This window comes from Lepidochelys kempii, chromosome 6, assembly GCF_965140265.1.
Source record: "Lepidochelys kempii isolate rLepKem1 chromosome 6, rLepKem1.hap2, whole genome shotgun sequence".
Lineage (NCBI taxonomy): Eukaryota > Metazoa > Chordata > Testudines > Cheloniidae > Lepidochelys > Lepidochelys kempii.
The window spans coordinates 4857919-4880748 of record NC_133261.1 but is presented as its reverse complement, the minus strand read 5'-3'; the positions used below and the strand labels follow the sequence as shown (position 1 = coordinate 4880748).

The 22830-nt window shown below is 45.8% G+C and overlaps 1 protein-coding gene across 6 annotated transcripts in view; it reads left to right on the top strand.

The window, feature by feature from the left end:
- The window catches only part of LOC140912362 (uncharacterized), a 103635-nt gene that overhangs the window by 36854 nt on the left and 43951 nt on the right, over nucleotides 1-22830 (top strand). For all 6 annotated transcript variants that reach the window (XR_012159277.1, XR_012159278.1, XM_073346629.1 and 3 more), the window contains exons 12-17: nucleotides 2447-2546; nucleotides 4414-4535; nucleotides 10761-10840; nucleotides 11241-11369; nucleotides 13813-13908; nucleotides 14113-14283. Coding sequence is in view for 4 of the 6 variants with exons in the window: in XM_073346629.1 (XP_073202730.1) it covers nucleotides 2447-2546; nucleotides 4414-4535; nucleotides 10761-10840; nucleotides 11241-11369; nucleotides 13813-13908; nucleotides 14113-14283 (698 nt within the window). In the remaining 2 variants the exon portion in view is untranslated. The remainder of the gene's footprint in view (nucleotides 1-2446; nucleotides 2547-4413; nucleotides 4536-10760; nucleotides 10841-11240; nucleotides 11370-13812; nucleotides 13909-14112; nucleotides 14284-22830) is intronic.

Here is a 22830-nt window from a genome sequence, read left to right as displayed (position 1 = left end):
TTTATCTGTTTTACTTTGGGAATCGGAACCCTCGTGGTAAAACAATTCTCCCAAGGACTATTGAATGTGTATGTGAATAAATTTGCCTAGAGGTGGGACTTTGAACTTGACAATGTAGAGAGACCGTGCTCTCTTTATGGCTGGACCAAGGGGAAATTGAGACAGGTGCACTTGTTGTGTCATGGCCTCCCACAGGAAGGCAACCCACATTTGTGGAGGTGGTGGCCCAGAGCTTTGCAAAATCCCAAAGTGACTGCAAGAGGCAGGAGTTCTTCAGGTTCCCCATCATTTACAGATCGTGCTTACGGTGGTAAGTGTCAGTGTTACCTGCTCTGCACCCACAGTAATAGCTGTACCAACCTGGATCGACTCTGATACCTTCTAAAGGTGGCTTACAAAAAAGGGCTCTCTTCCTCTTCGTGGTATGCCCCAAAGGCCTGCGGGTGTGTTGAATTAAAAAAATTCTACTTGATTTCACCTTAGAAATGTTAGGAATTAAATACTTCGTCTTCCCTTTTAGCTGACTGGGAGGTTTTTTTGTCTCCAGGAGGTTGATTGGGATCATGACTCAGACATCTTTTCTTCCAAGTGTTACTCAGACTTTGGCATTAAATCGGTGTTAACAAAAATAACCTAAAACCCAAAGAGTTTTAAACAATCTTAATAAAAATCACTACCCTCTCAATGAATCCATGTTCACTTGTTTGTTGTCTGATGGCATTTTCCTACCATATGGGTAGCTGCTTTCTTCCAGTATATACAACACCTACATTTCTAAAGAAAGAAAAAACATTTTTTTTCCTTGGAACAACTTTTCAGGCTTAGACGAAAACCCAGAATTTCCCAAAGTGTGGGGTGAGTCCCTGGGGGTGATGTGAAGACTGCCAGGGAGGCCATAGACAGACCTCTCAATTATTCTCTGAAGTTTCAGCTTTCATTTTAAAAAGATGAATCTCTAGCTGTTGTGGTTGTGAAGAGAGCCTTCAAAACATGAACCGAGTGTAACCATGTCTGCCTGAGCTTGCAGGGAGTCTGAAGTAGCTCTGATGTATGAGCTGCCCCATTCATTTCAATGGACTGTAAGTCAGATGCCAGTGATGATCATTGAAATGCCAACATTGCCAATTATCTCTCTGCTCCAAGCCTGTAAGAAAGCTGAGGAAGTATTATGTGACTATCTAAGTCAGTGGTACATGAAGGGGGAAGGAGGTAGTGGTATGTCAATTAAAATAGGTAGATTTGTGCTGGTACGATGTGTAAAATATTAGCAGCACGGGCAGGGCTACGATTAATTTCATTTTCCTGAACTGGGTGACTTCGCTTTCAAAAGTTTAGGAAAAGCTGGAATGACCTCAAACCCAGGTAAGTGAGCTTGAGGCAGGGCTCAGACTGAAGGCAAAGCAGTGGGAATTCAGTTCCTTTTCTTTAAGTAGAGTGATTAGTGGCCTAAATACTCAGAGTTAGGCAGGAGCTCACCTTCACAGCCCTCTGGGCACCTTAAGATACGTCTATGTAACGTCCAGGGCACTGAAGTGCATAATGGTTTGGCCCACCCATGTTTTTGACTCCTAACAGCCATACGTATATGGAGTCTCCCAGATTCCCCAGCATATCTACAGCTCTTGAGAGCCCTTTCTTTGGGTGCTATGTGCAAAGTGCAGCCGGTTCAGCATGAGGAGCTGGGGAAGGGGCTCTGGGGACCCCACAGCAGGGGATCCATGTTGGTGGTTATTGTTAGTTTTGTTGTTTGGTTTATGTATCCCTGTTGGGCAGCTAGTTTAGAAAAAAGAGCCCAGCAAACTTTGGAAGACACACACGTGAGTGTGAGTCCCCACAACCAGCACACTATATCGGCAAAATAACAGCTGGGCGATGGCTGCAGCCATCCGGCTTGGGGTCGGAGTTTCATAAGTGAGGAATGTGCTCTGATAGTCTCCGGTCCCATAAGGAATGCCATCTAGAATAAGGAAGCTAAGAAGGTTATCATCCCTCGGGTGTTACATAACTAGTGTTCCTGAGTTGGTGCAACCCAAAAGTAGGACAGAAGGTTTGATAGATTTCTGGTAGCCAGTAACAATCCCTCCTGACGTCAGGAATCTGATCCTCCTGAAGCCTGGGAACATCATGGGCTGTGCTTAAATCAATTCAAACTAGACCAAGAGAGTACTTGCAGGGAGCAGAAGGGCACTGGCTGAGGTGCAGCTGGAGCTGAATGGAGACCTGCTTGCCAAACAGTAGAATCCTGGCAGAGGGAAATGTTGGGGTTTTTCTTTCTCAGATGCTGCCCTGCAACCCAGCTAGAGCTGCATTTACCCAGAGCTGTTACCCACCTCTGATAAGGGAGCTTTGCTGTATTACAGCTCTCTGGCTAGTCACTTTCTGATCATTTTCTCTCCTTTTATAAATCAACCAACTTGGATGTGAAATAGATTTTCTCTGGTTACAGGCACATACGTGGGGCTGCGTAACCAAGGTTCCACTTGCTACTTAAACAGCCTGCTGCAGTGTCTCTTCTTCACGCGAGAGCTCAGAGAGCACATCCTCAGGTGAGGGGCATTCATGGTAAACCCTGGGGTTTCATCAGCAACAGCACACGAGACGTGTGGTTCGGCTCGGTAGCTGCATGGTTCTGACCTTGAGACCCAAAGTAGGACACAACCATTGAGGTAAGAATGGCAGGGCAGCACTGTGCAAGAGAAAGGGGCAGGCAGTGATAGCTGGCTTCAGGGTGTGAGGGGGAAGAGAAAAGAGAAGGGGCAGCAGCCCACAAGTATGGGGAGGGCAGAGGAGGAGGCACCTTGAAGTTATACTGGAAAATGGGGCCCACTTCTAATAGTGGCTTCAGGGCACATTCAAGCAATGTGATGACCATGTCCAGTGGGGTGGCAGATTTCAGAGTAACAGCCGTGTTAGTCTGTATTCGCAAAAAGAAAAGGAGGACTTGTGGCACCTTAGAGACTAACCAATTTATTAGAGTGTTCCCAAAGAGGTGGCAGAGTGTTCCCAAGAGAGACAACCAGGGCACGGTAGCAGGGAAACACCTTTTCTAAGGGAAGGCTCTCTGAAGGAGGCAGTGTCCATGGTAGGCAGGCACTGGTCTGTGTAGCTGAACCATCTGCAAGTGAAATCAGCCTTCAAGATGCTGATTGGGGTTTAAATAGACCAGTCAGACGTCTATTGGGAGCTCCCCAGATTCACTCACTCTGCCTAGGATGACTGAGGAGGGTTTGGAACCGTGCGGGAGAAGGTGATGAAAACAGCTGTTGGGTACCAGAGGTCAAATAAGACCCAGGTTGCCAGGGCTGGAGATGGGAGCCAGAGGGGGCCCTTCTCTCTCCAAGGTTGGCTGCTGAATAATATTTAATGTTTTAATATCTTCCTCCTTCTGTACAACTGAGACACTCGCTCAAATTGGTTAGACCTTGTCTTGGTGTTAACCTTTGAAATCCTTTCCTCTCTGGTTATCTTTCAATAAACACCTCTTTGGCAGTAACATGTTGTGTCTGTGTAAGGGACTGCGGTGACCACAGCTGGGTTGGTGTCCACAAGGCAAGGACAGCGAGCAGGGTCAGAGACTGGCAACCAAGCTGGAATCAAGAGGCAAGAGTCAGGGTCAGAGTCAGACTGGAGATGGAGACCGGAGATCAGAAAGTTGGGGGAGGCCTGGAGTCACAGCAAGCCAGCACTCCATGTGGTTGCCCACACAGCATCCAGGGCAACCACCAGAGTTAAATAGTGAGCAGGGGCCAATCAGAAAGCCGCAGGGTGCTGTCACTCTGGGCCCTGTAGGCGGTACTTCCTGCGGTACCTAATCTCCACAGTGCTCCTTGGCTACAGCTTTCCATGGCCTCCAGGTGGCAATGTGGGAACTTCAGCTGTTCCAGGCTCCACGTCCCAGGTTCTAGTACTGCAGGCCCTTATGGCCTGTAACCTGACTCTCATCTGCAATCTTTGTGGCAGTTTGGGAAAGGGGAATAGTTACTTGGCTTCATTTCTGCAAGTGTTTAATAAAGAGCAGGCCGAGGAGAGATGTGTACCTGGCCAGAATGGAAATGCGATGCTGGGTCAGAAATCCAGTCCCAAAGAAGCCATCCCTGTAAAGCCTACGAATAGACTGGTCACAGAAAAGAGTCAGAGCAAGTAATTTTTGTCTCTCCCTTACTCAGTCCCCTATTGCACTGTATCACCAAGCCACAGAGAATCCCCCCATTCCTCCCCCGCGAGATGAGAGTTGATTTCAGTCTGTTCTTTCATTTCTGGGATTTCTCCAAGGGTGCCACTAGCAGGACCCAACCCAGACACCAGGAGGGACCACTCTCTCCTGGAAGCACTGCCACAGCATCAGTTGGGTCAGAACCTGGATTTTACCTGGAAAGTGGCCAATTAAATTTGTGTCTCTGTGATATTTTGTAGCTTCGATAATGGTGGTGACTCCAGCATCGTGTGTCAGCTGCAAAAGCTGTTTCAAGAACTGAAGTGTAATGAATCAGCACCCTCCACCAAAGGGATTACAAAGTGCCTTGGGGTGAGAGATGGTAAGAGTTCTGTGCCATGGCATATTCACATTTACACAGCTTTCTATTAAACAGGAGACAGACGTTACCAAAGTAATATCTCATTATTGATGCTAATCATCAAAAGGGCTGGAAGTTCCCTTTTTGCTAGGCCACTAAAACTCTGTATGCATATTTGAATTATTTCTATATTTCTTCCCCAGTCCCCTCTTGCCCCCTTTCCAGTCCCTAACAGGTTCTCATGCCTCTCCCATTCATTTCTGTGAATCCCCCAATGTGTTTACTTTAGGTCCCTTATTTGTTCCCCTGCCTGTCTGTTAATACAAGATGATTTCTCAGCCAAGTATAAAAGGTTTCCATAATCCTGTTTCTGCTCCATGACTTTCCCCTACCCTCTTCCTATGCAGCTTCTCCTCCTTCTTTACAATAAAAGTTCTCAGATACCTGTACTTCTGAAGATTTGCCATGTCAGGCACACTGTCTTCTGATGGATCCTTAGAGTTTCTCGTCCTGTAGCCCGAGGCCTTTCTCAGGTGTTGCTGCTAACCTCCCATTCTGTCCACACCCACAAACCTCCCACCCGAGTTTAGTGGTCCTTTGAACCTGGTCTAGCTGGCCCAGCTGTGTGGGTGTGTCAGAGCCCACGTTCTGCTTTCACTTGGGCTGGTAATCCGCTCCCTTTGCAGTAAGAACACAGGCTAAATCACTCAAGTGTTGATAGTCCTCCAGTGCCTTCTCACAAACCACCCCATGTGCCCAGGAAGACAGACAAGTTTTCCTACAATCCAACGGCAAAGAATCATGGAGTTGCTCAGTTTACTGCAGCACATAGAACCATAGGATGTGTCCCCCAGAAGCCCTAGAAATACACAGGGGATCTCAGTGCCAATGATGATGCATTATCTGGCTTTGCGGTGTGGCTGTTTTCACACCTGGGCTAGGCTAACACAGGTGTCAGTCACCCAGGCTAACTGCAGTGAAGACGTATTCTTAAGTGTTGCTGCATTCAGAGGTGCTCGGGGTGCTCTCTGCTCAGAGGCATGAAAAGTTCTCTGGGATGCACATGACCAGGGATGAAGAAAAGAATAGGGCAGCAGTATGGGGCACCATCCTCTGGATCTTTTAAGTTAGTCATCTCCAACCTTTTAACACAAGATCACTTTTTGAATTTAAAAAAAAGGAGGACTTGTGGCACCTTAGAGACTAACCAATTTATTTGAGCATAAGCTTTCGTGAGCTACAGCTCACTTCATCGGATGCATACTGTTGAAAATACAGATGTTTTTATACATACAAACCATGAAAAAATGGGTGTTTACCACTACAAAAGGTTTTCTCTCCCCCCACCCCACTCTCCTCCTGGTAATAGCTTATCTAAAGTGATCATAGAATCATAGAATATCAGGGTTGGAAGGGACCCCAGAAGGTCATCTAGTCCAACCCCCTGCTCGAACCAGGACCAATTCCCAGTTAAATCATCCCAGCCAACTAAGTCATCCCAGGAGGGCTTTGTCAAGCCTGACCTTAAAAACCTCTAAGGAAGGAGATTCTACCACCTCCCTAGGTAACGCATTCCAGTGTTTCACCACCCTCTTAGTGAAAAAGTTTTTCCTAATATCCAATCTAAACCTCCCCCACTGCAACTTGAGACCATTACTCCTCGTTCTGTCATCTGCTACCATTGAGAACAGTCTAGAGCCATCCTCTTTGGAACCCCCTTTCAGGTAGTTGAAAGCAGCTATCAAATCCCCCCTCATTCTTCTCTTCTGCAGGCTAAACAATCCCAGCTCCCTCAGCCTCTCCTCATAACTCATGTGTTCCAGTCCCCTAATCATTTTTGTTGCCCTTCGCTGGACTCTCTCCAATTTATCCACATCCTTCTTGAAGTGTGGGGCCCAAAACTGGACACAGTACTCCAGATGAGGCCTCACCAATGTCGAATAGAGGGGAATGATCACGTCCCTCGATCTGCTCGCTATGCCCCTACTTATACATCCCAAAATGCCATTGGCCTTCTTGGCAACAAGGGCACACTGCTGACTCATATCCAGCTTCTCATCCACTGTCACCCCTAGGTCCTTTTCCGCAGAACTGCTGCCTAGCCATTCGGTCCCTAGTCTGTAGCTGTGCATTGCGTTCTTCCGTCCTAAGTGCAGGACCCTGCACTTATCCTTATTGAACCTCATCAGATTTCTTTTGGCCCAATCCTCCAATTTGTCTAGGTCCTTCTGTATCCTATCCCTCCCCTCCAGTGTATCTACCACTCCTCCCAGTTTAGTATCGTCCGCAAATTTGCTGAGAGTGCAATCCACACCATCCTCCAGATCATTTATGAAGATATTGAACAAAACCGGCCCCAGGACCGACCCCTGGGGCACTCCACTTGATACCGACTGCCAACTAGACATGGAGCCATTGATCACTACCCGTTGAGCCCGACAATCTAGCCAGCTTTCTACCCACCTTATAGTGCATTCATCCAGCCCATACTTCCTTAACTTGCTGACAAGAATACTGTGGGAGACCGTGTCAAAAGCTTTGCTAAAGTCAAGAAACAATACATCCACTGCTTTCCCTTCATCCACAGAACCAGTAATCTCATCATGAAAGGCGATTAGATTAGTCAGGCATGACCTTCCCTTGGTGAATCCATGCTGGCTGTTCCTGATCACTTTCCTCTCATGCAAGTGCTTCAGGATTGATTCTTTGAGGACCTGCTCCATGATTTTTCCAGGGACTGAGGTGAGGCTGACTGGCCTGTAGTTCCCAGGATCCTCCTCCTTCCCTTTTTTAAAGATTGGCACTACATTAGCCTTTTTCCAGTCATCCAGGACTTCCGGAGTGACTGATCACTCTCCTTACAATGTGTATGATAATCAAGTTGGCCCATTTCCAGCACAAATCCAGGTTTTCTCCCCCCCCCCTTTTTCCCCACACACACAAACCCACTCTCCTGTTGGTAATAGTTTATCTAAAGTGATCACTCTCCTTACAATATGTATGATAATCAAGGTGGGCCATTTCCAGCACAAATCTAGGGTTTAACAAGAACGTCTGAGGAAGGATGTGTGTGTGTGTGTAGGTAGGAAAAAACAAGGGGAAATAGGTTACCTTGCATAATGAGTGGCTAAGTCATTATGCAAGGTAACCTATTTCCCCTTGTTTTTTCGTCCCTACCCCCCCCTTTCTCAGATGTTCTTGTTAAACCCTGGATTTGTGCTGGAAATGGCCCACCTTGATTATCATACATATTGTAAGGAGAGTGATCACTTTAGATAAGGTATTACCAGCAGGAGAGTGGGGTGGGGGGAGAGAAAACCTTTTGTAGTGGTAAACACCCATTTTTTCATGGTTTGTATGTATAAGAACATCTTCTGTATTTTCCACAGTATGCATCCGATGAAGTGAGCTGTAGCTCACGAAAGCTTTCATAGATTCATAGATATTTAGGTCAGAAGGGACCATTATGATCATCTAGTCTGACCTCCTGCACAACGCAGGCCACAGAATTTCACCCACCCACTCCTACAAAAAAAACCCCTCACACCTATATCTGTGCTACTGAAGTCCTCAAATCGTAGTTTAAAGACTTCAAGGAGCTGAGAATCCTCCAGCAAGTGACCCGTGCCCCATGCTACAGAGGAAGATGAAAAACCTCCAGGGCCTCTTCCAATCTGCCCTGGAGGAAAATTCCTTCCTGACCCCAAATATGGCGATCAGCTAAACCCTGAGCATATGGGCAAGATTCATCAGTCAGATACTACAGAAAATTCTTTCCTGAGTAACTCGGATCTCACCCCATCTAATAGCCCATCACAGGCCATTGGGCCTATTTACCATGAATATTTAATTACCAAAAGCATGTTATCCCATCATACCATCTCCTCCATAAACTTATCGAGTTTAATCTTAAAGCCAGATAGATCTTTTGCCCCCACTGCTTCCCTCGGAAGGCTATTCCAAAACTTCACTCCTGTGATGGTTAAAAATGTGTCTAATTTCTAGTCTAAATTTCCTAGTGGCCAGTTTAAATCCATTTGTTCTTGTGTCCACATTGGTACTGAGCTTAAATAATTCCTCTCCCTCTCCGGTATTTATCCCTCTGATATATTTATAGAGAGCAATCATATATCCCCTCAACCTTCTTTTAGTTAGGCTAAACAAGCCAAGCTCCCTGAGTCTCCTTTCATAAGACAAGTTTTCCATTCCTTGGATCATCCTAGTAGCCCTTCTCTGTACCTGTTCCAGTTTGAATTCATCCTTCTTAAACATGGGAGACCAGAACTGCACACAGTATTCCAGGTGAGGTCTCACCAGTGCCTTGTATAACGGTACTAAAACCTCCTTATCCCTACTGGAAATACCTCTCCTGATGCATCCCAAGACCGCATTAGCTTTTTTCAAAGCCATATCCCATTGGCAGCTCATAGTCATCCTATGATCAACCAATACTCCAAGGTCCTTTTTCCTTCTCTGTTACTTCTAATTGATGCGTCCCTAGCTTATAACTAAAATTCTTGTTATTAATCCCTAAATGCATGACCTTACACTTCTCACTGTTAAATTTCATCCTATTACTATTACTCCAGTTTACAAGGTCATTTAGATCCTCCTGTAGGGTATCCCTATCCTTCTCTAAATTGACAATACCTCCCAGCTTTGTATCATCCGCAAACTTTATTAGCACACTCCCACTTTTTGTGCCAAGGTCAGTAATAAAAAGATTAAATGAGATTGGTCCCAAAACCGATCCTTGAGGAACTCCACTGGTAACCTCCCTCCAGCCTGACAGTTCACCTTTCAGTAGGACCCGTTGTAGTCTCCCTGTTAACCAATTCCTTATCCACCTTTCAATTTTCATATTGATCCCCAGCTTTTCCAATTTAACTAATAATTCCCTACGTGGCACGGTATCAAATGCCTTACTAAAATCTAGGTAAATTAGATGCACTGCTTTTCCTTTGTCTAAAAAATCTGTTACTTTCTCAAAAAAGGAGATCAGGTTGGTTTGGCACGATCTACCTTTTGTAAAACCATGTTGTATTTTGTCCCATTTACCACTGACTTCAATGTCCTTAACTACCTTCTCCTTCAAAATTTTTTCCAAGACCTTGCATACTACAGATGTCAAACCCTAAGCTTATGCTCAAATAAATTGGTTAGTCTCTAAGGTGCCACAAGTACTCCTTTTTTTTAATTTAAGTGCATCTCAGGATCTACCCCGCCTCTTCCATGAGGCCCTGCCCCATCCCCAGAGCCCCACCCCACTCATTAAATCCCTCCTCCCTCAATCTTTCACTCTCCCCCACCCTCACTCACTTTCACTGGGCTGGGGCAGGGGGTTGGGGTATGAGAGAGGGTGAGGGATGTGGGCTCTGGGAGGGAGTTTGGGTGCAGGAGGGGGCTCAGGGCGCGGGAGGGGGTTGGGGTGTGGGAGGGGGCTATGGGGTGCTGGCTCCAGAAGGGGGGTCAGGGCTGTGGGTTGGGTTGCTGGCACCTGCTGGGCGGCACTTACCTCAAGCGGCTCCCAGATGCCAGTGCAGTAGGGCTAAGGCAGTTCTGCCTGCCTGCCCCTGCTCCTGCCCCTGCCCGAGCCCCAGCCCCAGGCTGCTCCCAAAAGTGGTCAACGTGCGCCTGAAGCCCTGGGGGGTGGCATGTGGCTCCTCACGCTGCCCCTCTCTGCAGGCACCACCCCTGCAGCTCCCATTGGCCACAGTTCCCCATTTCCAGTCAATGGAGCTGCAGGGATGGTGCTCGCAAGCAGAAGCAGTGTTCGGAGACCCCCTACCTATCTCAGGGGCACGTTGGCCACTTCCGGGAGCAGCGCCGGGCAGGGGCAGTCAAGGAACCTGTCTTAGCCCCACTGCATTGCTGGACTATTAACGGCCGGAGATTGCAATTGACTGTCAGAGGCTCCAGAATCAACCAGTCAATCGCAATCGATGAGTTGGTGACCACTGTTTTAAGTAGTATTTCAAAGCCTCACTGTTTTGTTTTGGTTTTATTGTTTGTTTTTAAAAAACAAACTCCAATGGTATCTTTGTGGCAGTTGCAAGACAAGTTTTCACTGGGCATGTGAGTTCCGGAAACATCCCAGCTGTATCTGATCTGCCATCTTACCACAGAGTCTCTGCTGAAGAAGAAACAGAAGAAATGGAAACCGAGGCAGTGAACACTGCCCCTTTTAGGATTAAGTAACCAGCTACCACAATTAGATGTTGATCATTCTGGTTTGTGTTGGTACAGTGCACCAGCAGCAGGATGTCACGGAATATTTCCGGATTCTGATGAATAAAATCGTTGAGGACAAAAAGGAGATTCAGCAGGTAATTCTTCCCTTCAGGAAATCGAAACTTGAGATGCTTTTTAGATCATTACTTCCAAGAAAACCCTGCATTTAAAGAACTTTACATTACAGTACACCCTTCACCTGATAAAAGTCCTTTCTGTGTGCCATCTGGGGCATTATATCTCTATGGATTGTTGGAAACCTTTCTAATTAAAACAACAAGAAGTCCAGTGGCACCTTAGATTAACAGATTTATTAGGGCATAAGCTTTCGTGGGTGAAAAACCCACTTCTTCAGATGCGCTTTTTACCCACGAAAGCTTATGCCCAAATAAATCTGTTAGTCTTTAAGGTGCCATTGTACTCCTCATTGTTTTTGTGCATACAGACTAACACAGCTACCCCTCTGCTACTTCTAACTAGTCAATCTTTCCCTAGCTATACCAGGTGGAAATGGTCCATTCCATCGTCTGCCATGGATGCAAACAGCAAACTAGAATCAAGGAGAATCCTGTCCTGAGTCTTGCTCTCTCTCTTGACAAGTGCAACTGTAAAGCGTATTCTGTGGTAAGGAAAATATCCTGGCATTGGTTGGGTAACCTACAACAGTGGATCTGTTGGTTACAATTAAACCTTCAATAGGAAGCCATTAAATTTAAGTTCATAGGCAAAAAAAAGGGGGAAAGCGTTGTCATAGAAAAGTACCCCAAACTCATTTGTCTGGGTGTTGTGTGGTCATTCAAGCCTTCCAGAACTATAAAGGGATCTGGTGCAGATTTGTCATCTTGTTTGGGGTTAATGAACATATCATTTTTATGAAATAATGAGCTTTTCATTCTTGTGACAGGTTCCTTTTTGTTTTACATACTGATGCATTTCTAAATAAACAGTGCGGGCTGTTAACCTTTGTCATAAATATAAAGGGAAGGGTAACAACCTTTATGTATGCAGTAATATAAAATCCCTCCTGGCCAGAGGCCCTCCTGGCCAGAGGTACATAATCATTTACCTGTAAAGGGTTAAGAAGCTCAAATAACGTAGTTGGCACCTGACCAGAAGGACCAATGGGGAAAGAAAGTTTCAAATCTGGGGAGGGGAAGGTTTTGTTTGTGCTCTTTGTTTGTATGTTGCCTCGGAGCCGGAGAAGGACCAGGCAGGAAAATCCGTCTCCTAAACCCTCTCTCCGAAACAAGTATCTAAGATTACAAAAATAGTAAGTAAACCAAGGAAAGGCGTTAGATTATCTTTTGTTTTAGCTTGTGAATTTTCCCTGTGCTAAGAGGGAGTTTTATTCCTGTTTTCTGTAACTTTGAAGCTAAGCCTGGAGGAGGGTTCTCTGTGTTTAAACCTTTTATTACCCTGTAACTTTACCTTCCATCCTGAGTTTACAGAGGTGCTTCTTTTACTTTTTTTAAACAATAAACTTCTTCTTTTAAGAACCTGATTGGTTTTCAGAGTCCTAAAAACCCAGGGATTTGCTCTGTGCTCACCTGTACCAACTGGTGAGGATATTATTCTCAAGCCTCCCCAGGAAAGGGGGTGAAGGAGCTTGGGGGGAATATTTGGGGGGAATAGGAACTCCAAGTGGTCCTTTCCCTGAATCTTTGTCTAAATCACTTGGTGGTGGCAGCAATACTGTCCAAGGACAAGTAGGGATTTGTACCTTGGGGGAAGTTTTTAACCTGAGCTGCTAGAAATAAGCTTAGGGGGTCTTTCATGTGGGTCCCCACATCTGTACCCCGGAGTTCAGAGTGGGGAAGGAACCCTGACAACTTTTTTTTTCCAATTCCTATTGAAAGTAGTAAGGAATAGCTTGTTACCAGTATACCAGCGATGATTACACTGCCAGATGTATCCTGCGCTCTGTGTAAACTAAGCAGTGGTACATCTTTGAGTGATGGGGCAGTTTTCTTTTACTGTAAACCTTCACTCACACTTGAAGTGCATGTTCTCACCTTATATACTGGCACATGGTATAGGCTCTAATCCTGCAATGACTTGGGCATGTGCGTAACTTTAAGCATGAGAACAGTCACATTGACTGTAATACATTCTGAAAGTTAAGCATGTGAGTAAGGCCAGGTCTACACTACAAACTTTTGTCAGTATAAGTACATTGCTCAGGAGGGTGGAAAATCCACACCTTCTACTGACCTACCCCCAGTGTAGACAGTGCCATGTTGACAGGACAGCTTCACCAACTGACATAGCTACTGCCTCTTGGGGTGGTGGAGTACCTATGCCGATGAGAGAAGCTCTCCCATCAGCATAGGTAGCGTCTACACTAAGTGCTACAGTGGCACAGAACTGTATGTGTAGAGAAGCCCTAAGTCTCTGCAGAATTGGAGCAAAATGCCCGGTGCTCTGTAGCTAACTAAAAAAAACAGTTTGCTTAAACAAGGGTTATTTAATTCTTCTTTGTTGCTTTGATGAGATAAAAACCTTTCCAAGGAAGTTGATGTCATAATTAAAATGTACCTTTGAAAAGAAAAATGAAGCCAGAGGGTAAATTCTCTGCCAGAGGTCTGCGTGGCATAGGAGAGAGTTCGTTGGAGGGTGTTTGGGGGCCAGTTTTTGGGACAGCCACAGCCCTGTTGTAACTCAGAGCTGCTGTTCAAATTCAAAACAAAAAAAAATGAAGGTCATACTCAAGTCAGTTCCTGTTCAGATAAGAACTTCAGTATATGTTTGAGTACATATACTTAAGTCCCATTAAAGTCAAGGGGCATTGAGAATGTGCTTAACATTAAGCACCTGCTTAAGTGTTTTCCTGAATATGATGTTTCCTGGTTAGGTTTGGTCTATGTACTAAAAGTTTGCCTGGGGAAAAAACCTCATTTGTTAGCAAAGTTCATGTACTTCTTCATGCAGGAAAAAAAGCAGGTCAAATACTGTTTACTATAATGCTGGGTCTTCAGTGCCCTGTGGGATATGATCCATGCTGTTCAATTTACTTCTCTCTTTCAATCTTAATAATGTACATCAAATTGTAATTTCTGTCTCTGTGTAGAGTAATGCGTTGGATGCTGTCCAGGAAGAAAATAAATTTACTGGTGATGAGCAGTTCTATTGTGAAACATGTGAAAGCAAACAAGATGCCACATCGGTAAGCAAGGATTGTTTGGAATGGTCTATTGTACGCAGCGCTGAGCTGAGCTGCTCAGACTTGAAAGCTGTAAGTAAAAAGAGGGAAATTGATTTTTTTAATAAATGTATATTTTATTGTAATGAACTGTCTACAAAAGGGAATTTTTAGAAGGGAGACGATAGTAATATGGTATGTAATGAGCTGCTTTGGTGCCTCTTTCAGCGCTGCTACTTTGAAACACTACCCCCGATTCTTGTTCTGAATTTGAAGAGATATCAGTTTGATGGTAACTGGTTTAGAAAGCTGCATTATGAGGTGTCTGTGCCTTTTTCACTGCCTGTGAATTTGAAAGAACAGACTGCTGAGAACATGGACTTTCCACTGAGCCCTCAGGTGAATTTTATTCTCTCTTTGCCTAATAAAAAGAATGGGAAGGAAAATATACTAACACATTCCCTAACTAGGACTCATAGAGTTCAGGCCTACCCTTGTGCAAAGCTATTGTAATGAACCTTGAATCTGTGTTGGATGGCGCCTTGTCTTGAGATTTGAGGTGTTGACTCGGAAGGACAGAGATTTGCCATTCAGGGAAGTCTGTGAACTATGCTGGAGTGTCCCTAGCCTGACATCTGCTCCTCTCTGAGCCCTGGCATCCCTAGGTACCATTTCCAACTTCAGGTGGGGGTTTGATGGCTTCCTCTGACTTCCTCTTGGCCCTGGTGACTTTTACTGCCTCAGTCTTTGGGGGACAGTAGGTGCAGGAGTTAGTCTGTGTCCCCTTGCAGAGATGAGTTCATAAACTTGAACCTGCAAGCAAACCTATGTGAGATGGTTCTTCATTGAGTGATGTTGTACATCTTCCACTCTTGGTATTGTGCACCCCTTAGTGCCAGAGATTGGTGCTTTTTCCTAGTTAGCACTGTCTGCTGTTGGTCCACATGTGCTCATTGAATGCCCTCACACTCTCCCACCCACCTCCAGTCATAAAGGGGCGGAGCAGAAAAACCACCACTCATTTCCTTCAACTGCAGCCTTAGGATGGAGGTGGAACACTTCAGCAGTGCCTTATTTCTGTTTTAAGCTCAAGTAGCATAATCTATTGCAAATAGTGATTTAGTCATTTAGTTTTAGATTAATTTTTATTAGTATTTTAGGGTCAGTATTTTAAGATAGTTTTAACATTTAGTTAATTAGTGGGTGATAGGCAGCTGTGTCATCTCCTAAATCTCCCAGTTTCAAAACATGGCCTTCATGTCATGTTGCTGTGCTGGACCACGACACTCAAGAAAAGAGTCTTTATTGTCTAGGTGAGGGGCATATTCCTAGTAAATGTACTACTGCTGTTCTTTCGGCAAAGGGTTTCAGAAGAACAGGGAGATTAAACTCAGGAGGCATCTTCTGGAGAGATCCACAAGGCCTGACTCAGATCCTGGACAGTCAGATCTGTCTATCGGCTGCTACAAGTCATGCTCCTGCTGCAGTTCAAAGATTGGGCTTGGCTACACTTGCAGATGTAGAGCCCTTTGAGTTAACCAGCCTCTGGAGACCGTAGTAGGGAGAGTGGTGCAGTCTGTGTGGCCACTCTTACAGCAGCATTGGGGGTGGTGCATTATAGGCAGCTATCCCAGCGTTCAAGTGGCTGCAACGTGCTTTTCAAATGTGGGGGGGATGTGGTGTGGAGTGTGACAGGGAGTGTGTTGTGTGTATGTGGGGGGAGAGAGTGTGGATTTTTGGGGTGATGAAAGTGTGTCAGCATGCTGTCTTGTAAGTTCAGACCCCCCCTCCCGTCCCGCCTCTCTCTCACTCATTCAAAGCAAACAGTAAATGTTTGCTTTTTCTTGGAGCAGATAAGCAGCCGGCTGTCCAAAATGGAGCTTTGAAAGGGCATTTCTGCATTCCTGCAGCCGATTTCACAACAATGAGAAGAGTGGTCACTTGACTTAAGGGGATTATGGGACGTTTCCGGAGGTCAATCAGAGCGCAGTAATGCAACACCTCGTTCACACTGACGCTGGGGCATGACACTCAATACGCATCAGACGTTATCCCTCTTGCCGAGGTGGATTACCAGGAGTGCTCTAGCCAGGGAGTCAGGGTGCTCTACGTGCCTTGCCAGTGTGGATGGGGAATTAGTTAGAGTGCTCTGGGTGGCTTTAGTACGCTCTAACTTGCAAGTGTAGCCAAAGCCTTAGACTCAAAGGGGATGCTCATTTAATTCCCCAGGTCTTCAAAGGAAAAAAAGGTCAGAACACCTCAAGCTGTGGCTTTGGAAGGCATACAAAAGTGCCATCTGAAGCCCTGAAGCATACCTGTAAGAGCTCAGTACTGTTAAGGAGAGAGCCTTCAGATCAGTCAGAAGTTTCAATACCTCCTCTGAAGGTTACATTACCCTCTACTACAAGTGCTCCATTGATACACAAGGATTCAGTATTGTGTGCACAGGTATTGTCTAAGGCGGTGATACTCAGTCCGCGTCTTGTGAGCCGCATGTGGCTTTTTGAGGTGTAGCCTGCAGCTCTTCAAGGCTCCCTCCTGCTCCTCCCACTCCCTCCAGGAGTGCGGCAAATCAGCTGATTGGAGGAACAGGGCTAGCTGAGCTCAGAGACTGAGCAATGGAGTCTGAGCAGCCTTCTGTAATTGCTAACACTTGGGCTCCAGTTAAAAACCAATTAGAATTCTTTGAACAATCATGTGCATTCCTCTTGTGGACATTAGTACACCCTCCTGTGGTCACGAAACTATGCATGCTGAAAGCAACGAAAAATGCTCCCTTATTCATGGTACCACCAGGGTTATTGGTACCTGGGCAAAGAGAATCACTTTTACTGGCTAATGCTGACAATCCATTGTCAGTACCATGTCTGGGTGAGTCACCGGTACTGTTTATTAAATATCTACTGCCGATCTAGTATTCACTTAATGAAGACCCCTCCAAGGTCTATTATCTTTGTTCAGAAGAATATGAATTATCTTCATCAGCTTGTGAGGCAAGTTTGTAGGGATCTCGTTCTTACACGCATGCTTATCTATCACCAAAGGTTCGTTCATCCTAAAACTAGACCTCTGAAATCTACTTCTAAGGTTATGAATTTTCCCATGCTTCTTGGTTTCCTCCTTCTTGGGTTGCCAAGCAGTTTCTTCATGAACAGCAAATGTGGCCTTACTAGTACTGTTGGGCTCCTCCTCAGGGGTAGAGGACCCCATCTTGGTCTCATTCAAGGCAAAGGTCTCTATCACCCAAATAGTTAGAAATTGGTCTTCCTGATGAGCAACCTCATACATCTCCTGTTCTACATCAGCCTGTTTCCTCCGAAGAAGAATTACAGGGTCAGTCATTATGTGGTGTCGTTGTAGCTGTATCGGTCCCAGGATGTTAGCGAGACAAGGTGGGTGAGGTAATATCTTTTATTTGACCAACTTCTGTTGGTGAGAGAGACAAGTTTTCAAGCTACACAGAGCTCTTCAGGTTCAGTCAGAGAAAACTCCTGCAAATATTTTGTCTTCTCTTCCTTAAGGGGCAACAGCAACATCTTCCTCACCTCTAGATGATTATAGATCTTTCTGAGCTCTTAAAAGAAGATTGCTGGAGATTTTTTTCCCCCAAGCATGCATCCTCCACACCCTCTCATCCTTCTAGCCAAAGGTATAAAGGACAGAGCTGTCCCAATATACCTCAGTTCCTTCTCACTTCCTGTGGTCTGTAGTCAGAGTGTGTGCGCGTGTGCGTTTGTCAAACTCTTTCCTTTTTCTCTTTTCAGAGAAAGTTTTCTGGAAAATTATTGTGTATATATAGCTAGTTATTGTTAGTGGTACTTGCTTTTCAAAAATATTTTGCTTGTTTTCATTCGTTATTCAAGCTTTTAATCTCCGTACCAGGTCGTGCCTATGGGTGTGGGGCAAGCAATCAACAAAGTCTTTTTTCCTTTGATGTTCCACAATGGCTTGTCTGGTGTCTATGGACCTTATTTTGTTGAACATAACATTTACTGTGGCAAAGTAGTATTTCACACTTGGGTGATGTTTCTTGCCTGCCAGGGGAGCGGGGGTGTATGTGTTACAATTTCAGAGCAAATACTTTTCAAATTACAGAGCCCCACTTAAATATTAGAATCATAGAATAAAATCATAGAATATTAGTGTTGGAAGAGACCTCAGAAAGTCATCTAGTCTAATCCTGTGCTCAGTGCAGGACCACCACCAACTAAATCATCCCAGCCAGGGATTTGTCAAGCCAGGCGTTAAAAACCTCTAAGGATGGAGATTCCACCACCTCCCTAGGTAACCCATTCCAGTGCTTCACCACCCTCCTAGTGAAATAGTGTTTCCTAATATCCAACCTAGACCTCTCCCACTGCAACTTGAGACCATTACTCCTTGTTCTGTCATCTGCTACTGTTGAGAGCAGCCGAGTTCCATCCTGTTTGGAACCCCCCTTCAGATAGTTGAAGGCTGCTATCAAATCTTCCCTCACTCTTCTCTTCTGCAGACTAAACAAGCCCAGTTCCCTCAGCCTCTCCTTGTAAGTCATGTGCCCCAGGCCACTAATAATTTTAGTTGCACTCCGCTAGACTCACTCCAATTTTTCCACATCCTTTCTGTAGTGGGGGGACCAAAACTGGACACAATACTCCAGGTGTGGCCTCACAAGTGCCGAATAGAGGGGAATAATCACTTACCTTGATCTGCTGGCAATGCTCCTACTAATACAGCCCAATATGCAGTTGGCCTTCTTGGCAACAAGGGCACACTGCTGACTCATATCCAGCTTCTCATCCACTGTAATCCCCAGGTCCTTTTCTTCAGAACTGCCGCTTAGCCAGTCAGTCCCCAGCCTGTAGTAATGCATGGGATTTTTCCGTCCTAAGTGTAGGACTCTGCACTTGTCCTTGTTGAACCTCATCAGATTTATTTTGGCCAGTCCTCCACTCTGGACCCTATCCCTACCCTCCAGCATATCTACCTCTCCCCCCATCTTAGCCCTGGTCTACACTGGGGGGCGGGGGGGGTGTCGATCTAAGATACGCAACTTCAGCTACGTGAATAGCGTAGCTGAAGTCGGTGTATCTTAGATCGACTTACCTGGCTGTCCTCACGGCAGGGAGTTGACCGGTGCCACTCCCCGTTGACTCCGCTTGTGCTTCTTGCAAGCTGGAGTACCGGAGTAAACGGGGAGCGCAGTCAGGGATCGATTTATCACGTCTAGATGAGACGCGATAAATTGATCCCCGAAAGATCGATCTCTACCCGCCGATCTGGTTGGTAGTGAAGACCTGCCCTTAGTGTCATCTGCAAACTTGCTGAGGGTGCAATCCATCCCATCATTCAGATTGTTAATAAAGATGTTAAACAAAACTGGCTCCTGGACAGACCCCTGGGGCACTCCGCTTGATACCGGCTGCCAACTAGACATCAAGCTGTTGATTGCTACCCATTGAGCCCGACAATCTAGCCAGCTTTCTATCCACCTTATAGTCCATTCATCCAATCCATACTTCTTTAACTTGCTGGCAAGAATACTGTGGGAGACCGTATCAAGCTTTGCTAAAGTCAAGATATATCACATCCACCACTTTCCGTATATCCACAGAGCCAGTTATCTCATCATAGAAGGCAATCAGGTTGGTCAGGCATGACTTGCCCTTGATGAATCCATGTTGACTGTTCCTGATCATCTTCCTCTCCTCCAAGTGCTTCAAAATGGATTCCTTGAGGACCTGCTCTATGATTTTGCTGGGGACTAAAGTGTGGCTCACCGGTCTGAGTTCCCCGGGTTCTCTTTCTTCCCTTTTAAAAAGATTGGTACTATATTTGCCTTTTTCCAATTGTCCGGGACCTCCCCCAATCACCATGAGTTTTCAAAGATAATGTCCAATGGCTCTGCAAGCATGTCAGCCAATTCCCTCAGCACCCTTGGATGCATTAGATTTGGACCCATGGACTTGTGCATGTCCAGCTTTTCTAAACAGTCCTTAGCCTGTTCTTTCACCACTGAGGGCAGCTCACCTCCTCCCCATACTGTGTTGCCCGGTGCAGTAGTCTGGGAGCTGACCTTGTCTGTGAAGACCGAGGCAAAAAAAGCATTGAGTACTTCAGCTTTTTCCACATCATCTGTCACTAGATTGCCTCCCCCATTCAGTAAGGGTCCCACACTTTCCCTGACTTTGTTCTTGTTGCTAACATACCTGAAGAAACCCTTCTTGTTACCCTTCACATCCCTTGCTAGCTGCAACTCCAATTGTGTTTTGGCCTTCCTGATTACACCCCTGCATGCTCTAGCAATATTTTTATACTCCTCCCTAGTCATCTGTCCAAGTTTCCACTTCTTGTAAGCTTCCTTTTTGATTTTAAGCTCACTGAAGATTTCACTGTTAAGCCAAGTTAGTCGCCTGCCATAAGAACATAAGAATGTCCGTACTGGATCAGACCAAAGGTCCATCCAGCCCAGTATCCTGTCTACTGACAGTGGCCAATGCCAGGTGCCCTGGAGTGAGTGAACCTAACAGGTAATGATCAAGTGATCTCTCTCCTGCCATCCATCACCAGCCTCTGACAATCAGAGGCTAAGGACACCATTCCTTACCCATCCTGGTTAATAGCCATTAATGGACTTCATCTCTATGAATTTATCCAGTTCTCTTTTAAACCCTGTTATAGTCCTAGCCTTCACAGCCTCCTCAGGCAAGGAGTTCCACAGGTTGACTATGCGCTGTGTGAAGAAGAACTTCCTTTTATTGGTTTAAATCTACTGCCCACTAATTTCATTGGGTGTCCCCTAGTTCTTCTATTATGGGAACAAGTAAATAACTTTTCCTTGTTCACTTCCTCCATACCATTCATAATTTTATATACCTCTATCCTATTCCCCCTAGTGTCCTCTTTTTTAAGCTAAAAAGTCCTAGCCTCTTTAATAGCTCCTTATATGGGACTCGTTCCAAACCCCTAATCATTTTAGTTGCCCTTCTCTGAACCTTTTCTAATGCCAGTGTATCTTTTTTGAGATGAGGAGACCACATTTGTACACAGTATTCAAGATGAGAGCTCACCATGGATTTGTATAAGGGCAATAAGATATTCTCCATCTTATTTTCTATCCCTTTTTTAATGATTCCTAACATCCTGTTTGCTTTTTAGACTGCCGTTGCACACTGCATGGACGTCTTCAGAGAACTATCCACCATGACTCCAAGATCTTTTTCCTGATTAGTTGTAGCTAAATTAGTCCCCATCATATTGTATGTATAGCTGGGGTTATTTTTTCCAATGTGCATTACTTTACATTTATCCACATTACATTTCATTTGTCATTTTGTTGCCCAATCACTTAGTTTTGTGAGATCTTTTTGAAGTTCTTCACAGTCTGCTTTGGTCTTAACTATCTTGAGAAGTTTAGTATCATCTGCAAATTTTGCCACCTAACTGTTTACCCCTTTCTCCCGATCATTTATGAATAAGTTGAATAGGATTGGTCCTAGGACTGACCCTTGGGGAACACCACTAGTTACCCCTCTCCATTCTGAAAATTTACCATTTATTCCTACCCTTTGTTCCCTGTCTTTTAACCAATTCTCAATCCATGAAAGCATCTTCCCTCTTATCCCATGGCAACTTAATTTACGTAAGAGCCTTTGGTGAGGGACCTTGTCCCTCTATTTTCTATTCTTTCTGCACATTGGGATGGTTTGTTCCGGTGCCCTCAGTAAGTCTTCTTTAAAATACATCCCGCTCTCCTGGACTCCTTTCCCCCTCATATTAGCCTCCCAGGGGATCCTGCCCATCCAGGGCCGGTGCAAGGATATTTTGCGCCCTAGGCGAAACTTCCACCTTGCGCCCACCCTCCCCCTTCCCCTCCCCCTGGAGCATTGCTTATTATAAACTTTCAAAAATGAATACTGCATAATGTGACATTGTTCATTAGAATTAATACATGTTCGGCTTGAAAATTTATTAATTTCATTATTTAGTCTACATATTTAATGAAAATAAATGAATAACGTGACAGCGTGTAGGGCTGGCTGGCTTCAGGCAGGGGGGTGCGGCAGGGGTTGGCTGGAGACAGGGGGGTATGGGGCTGGCTGGCTTTGGGCAGGGCAGGGGGTGCGGAGCTGGCTGGAGATGGGGTGCGGGTTGGCTGGAGATGGAGGGTGTGGGGCTGACTGGCTTTGGGCAGGGGGGTGCGGCAGGCGTTGGCTGGAGACGGGGTAGGGGGTGCAGGGCTGGCTGCAGGCAGGGCAGGGAGTGCAGGGGGAGCAGCAGCAGCAAGAGGGCCTGTGCCCAGGGCCAGGTGGTGGCCCACATGGTTTCCGCAGCGCCTTCGGCAGCCGGAGGAGGAATAACATCACTTCCTGGCTGGCTGGAGCCCATCAAAGCCGCAGCACCTCCTCGCACAGCGGCGGGAAGAGGGTTACATATTAGCCGGTGCTGAGTGAGCATCCCAGACATTTTGGGCACCACTTTTTGGCACCCTCAAATCTTGGCACCTTAGGTGGCTGCCTAGTTCGCCTAATGGTTATACCGGCCCTGTGCCCATCAGTTCCCTCAGGTAGTCAAAGTCTGCTTTTCTGAAATCCAGGATCTGTTTTTTTGCTACTCTCCTTTCTTCCTTTTGTCAGGATCCTGAACTCAACCATCTCATGGTCACTGCTGCCTAGGTTGCCACCCACTTCTACTTCCCCTACGAATTCTTCCCTTTTTGTGAGCAGCCGGTCAAGAGGAGCACAGCCCCTAGTTGGTTCCTCCAGCCCTTGTACCAGGAAGTTGTCCCCAACACTCTCCAAAAACTTCCTGAATTGTCTTCCACTGCTGTATTACTTTCCCAGCAGATGTCAGGGTGATTGAAGTCCCCCATTAGAGCCAGGGCCTGTGATCTGGAAACTTCAGTTAGTTGTTCGAAGAGAGCCTCGTCTACCTCCTCCTCCTGCTTCGGTGGTCTATAGCACATAC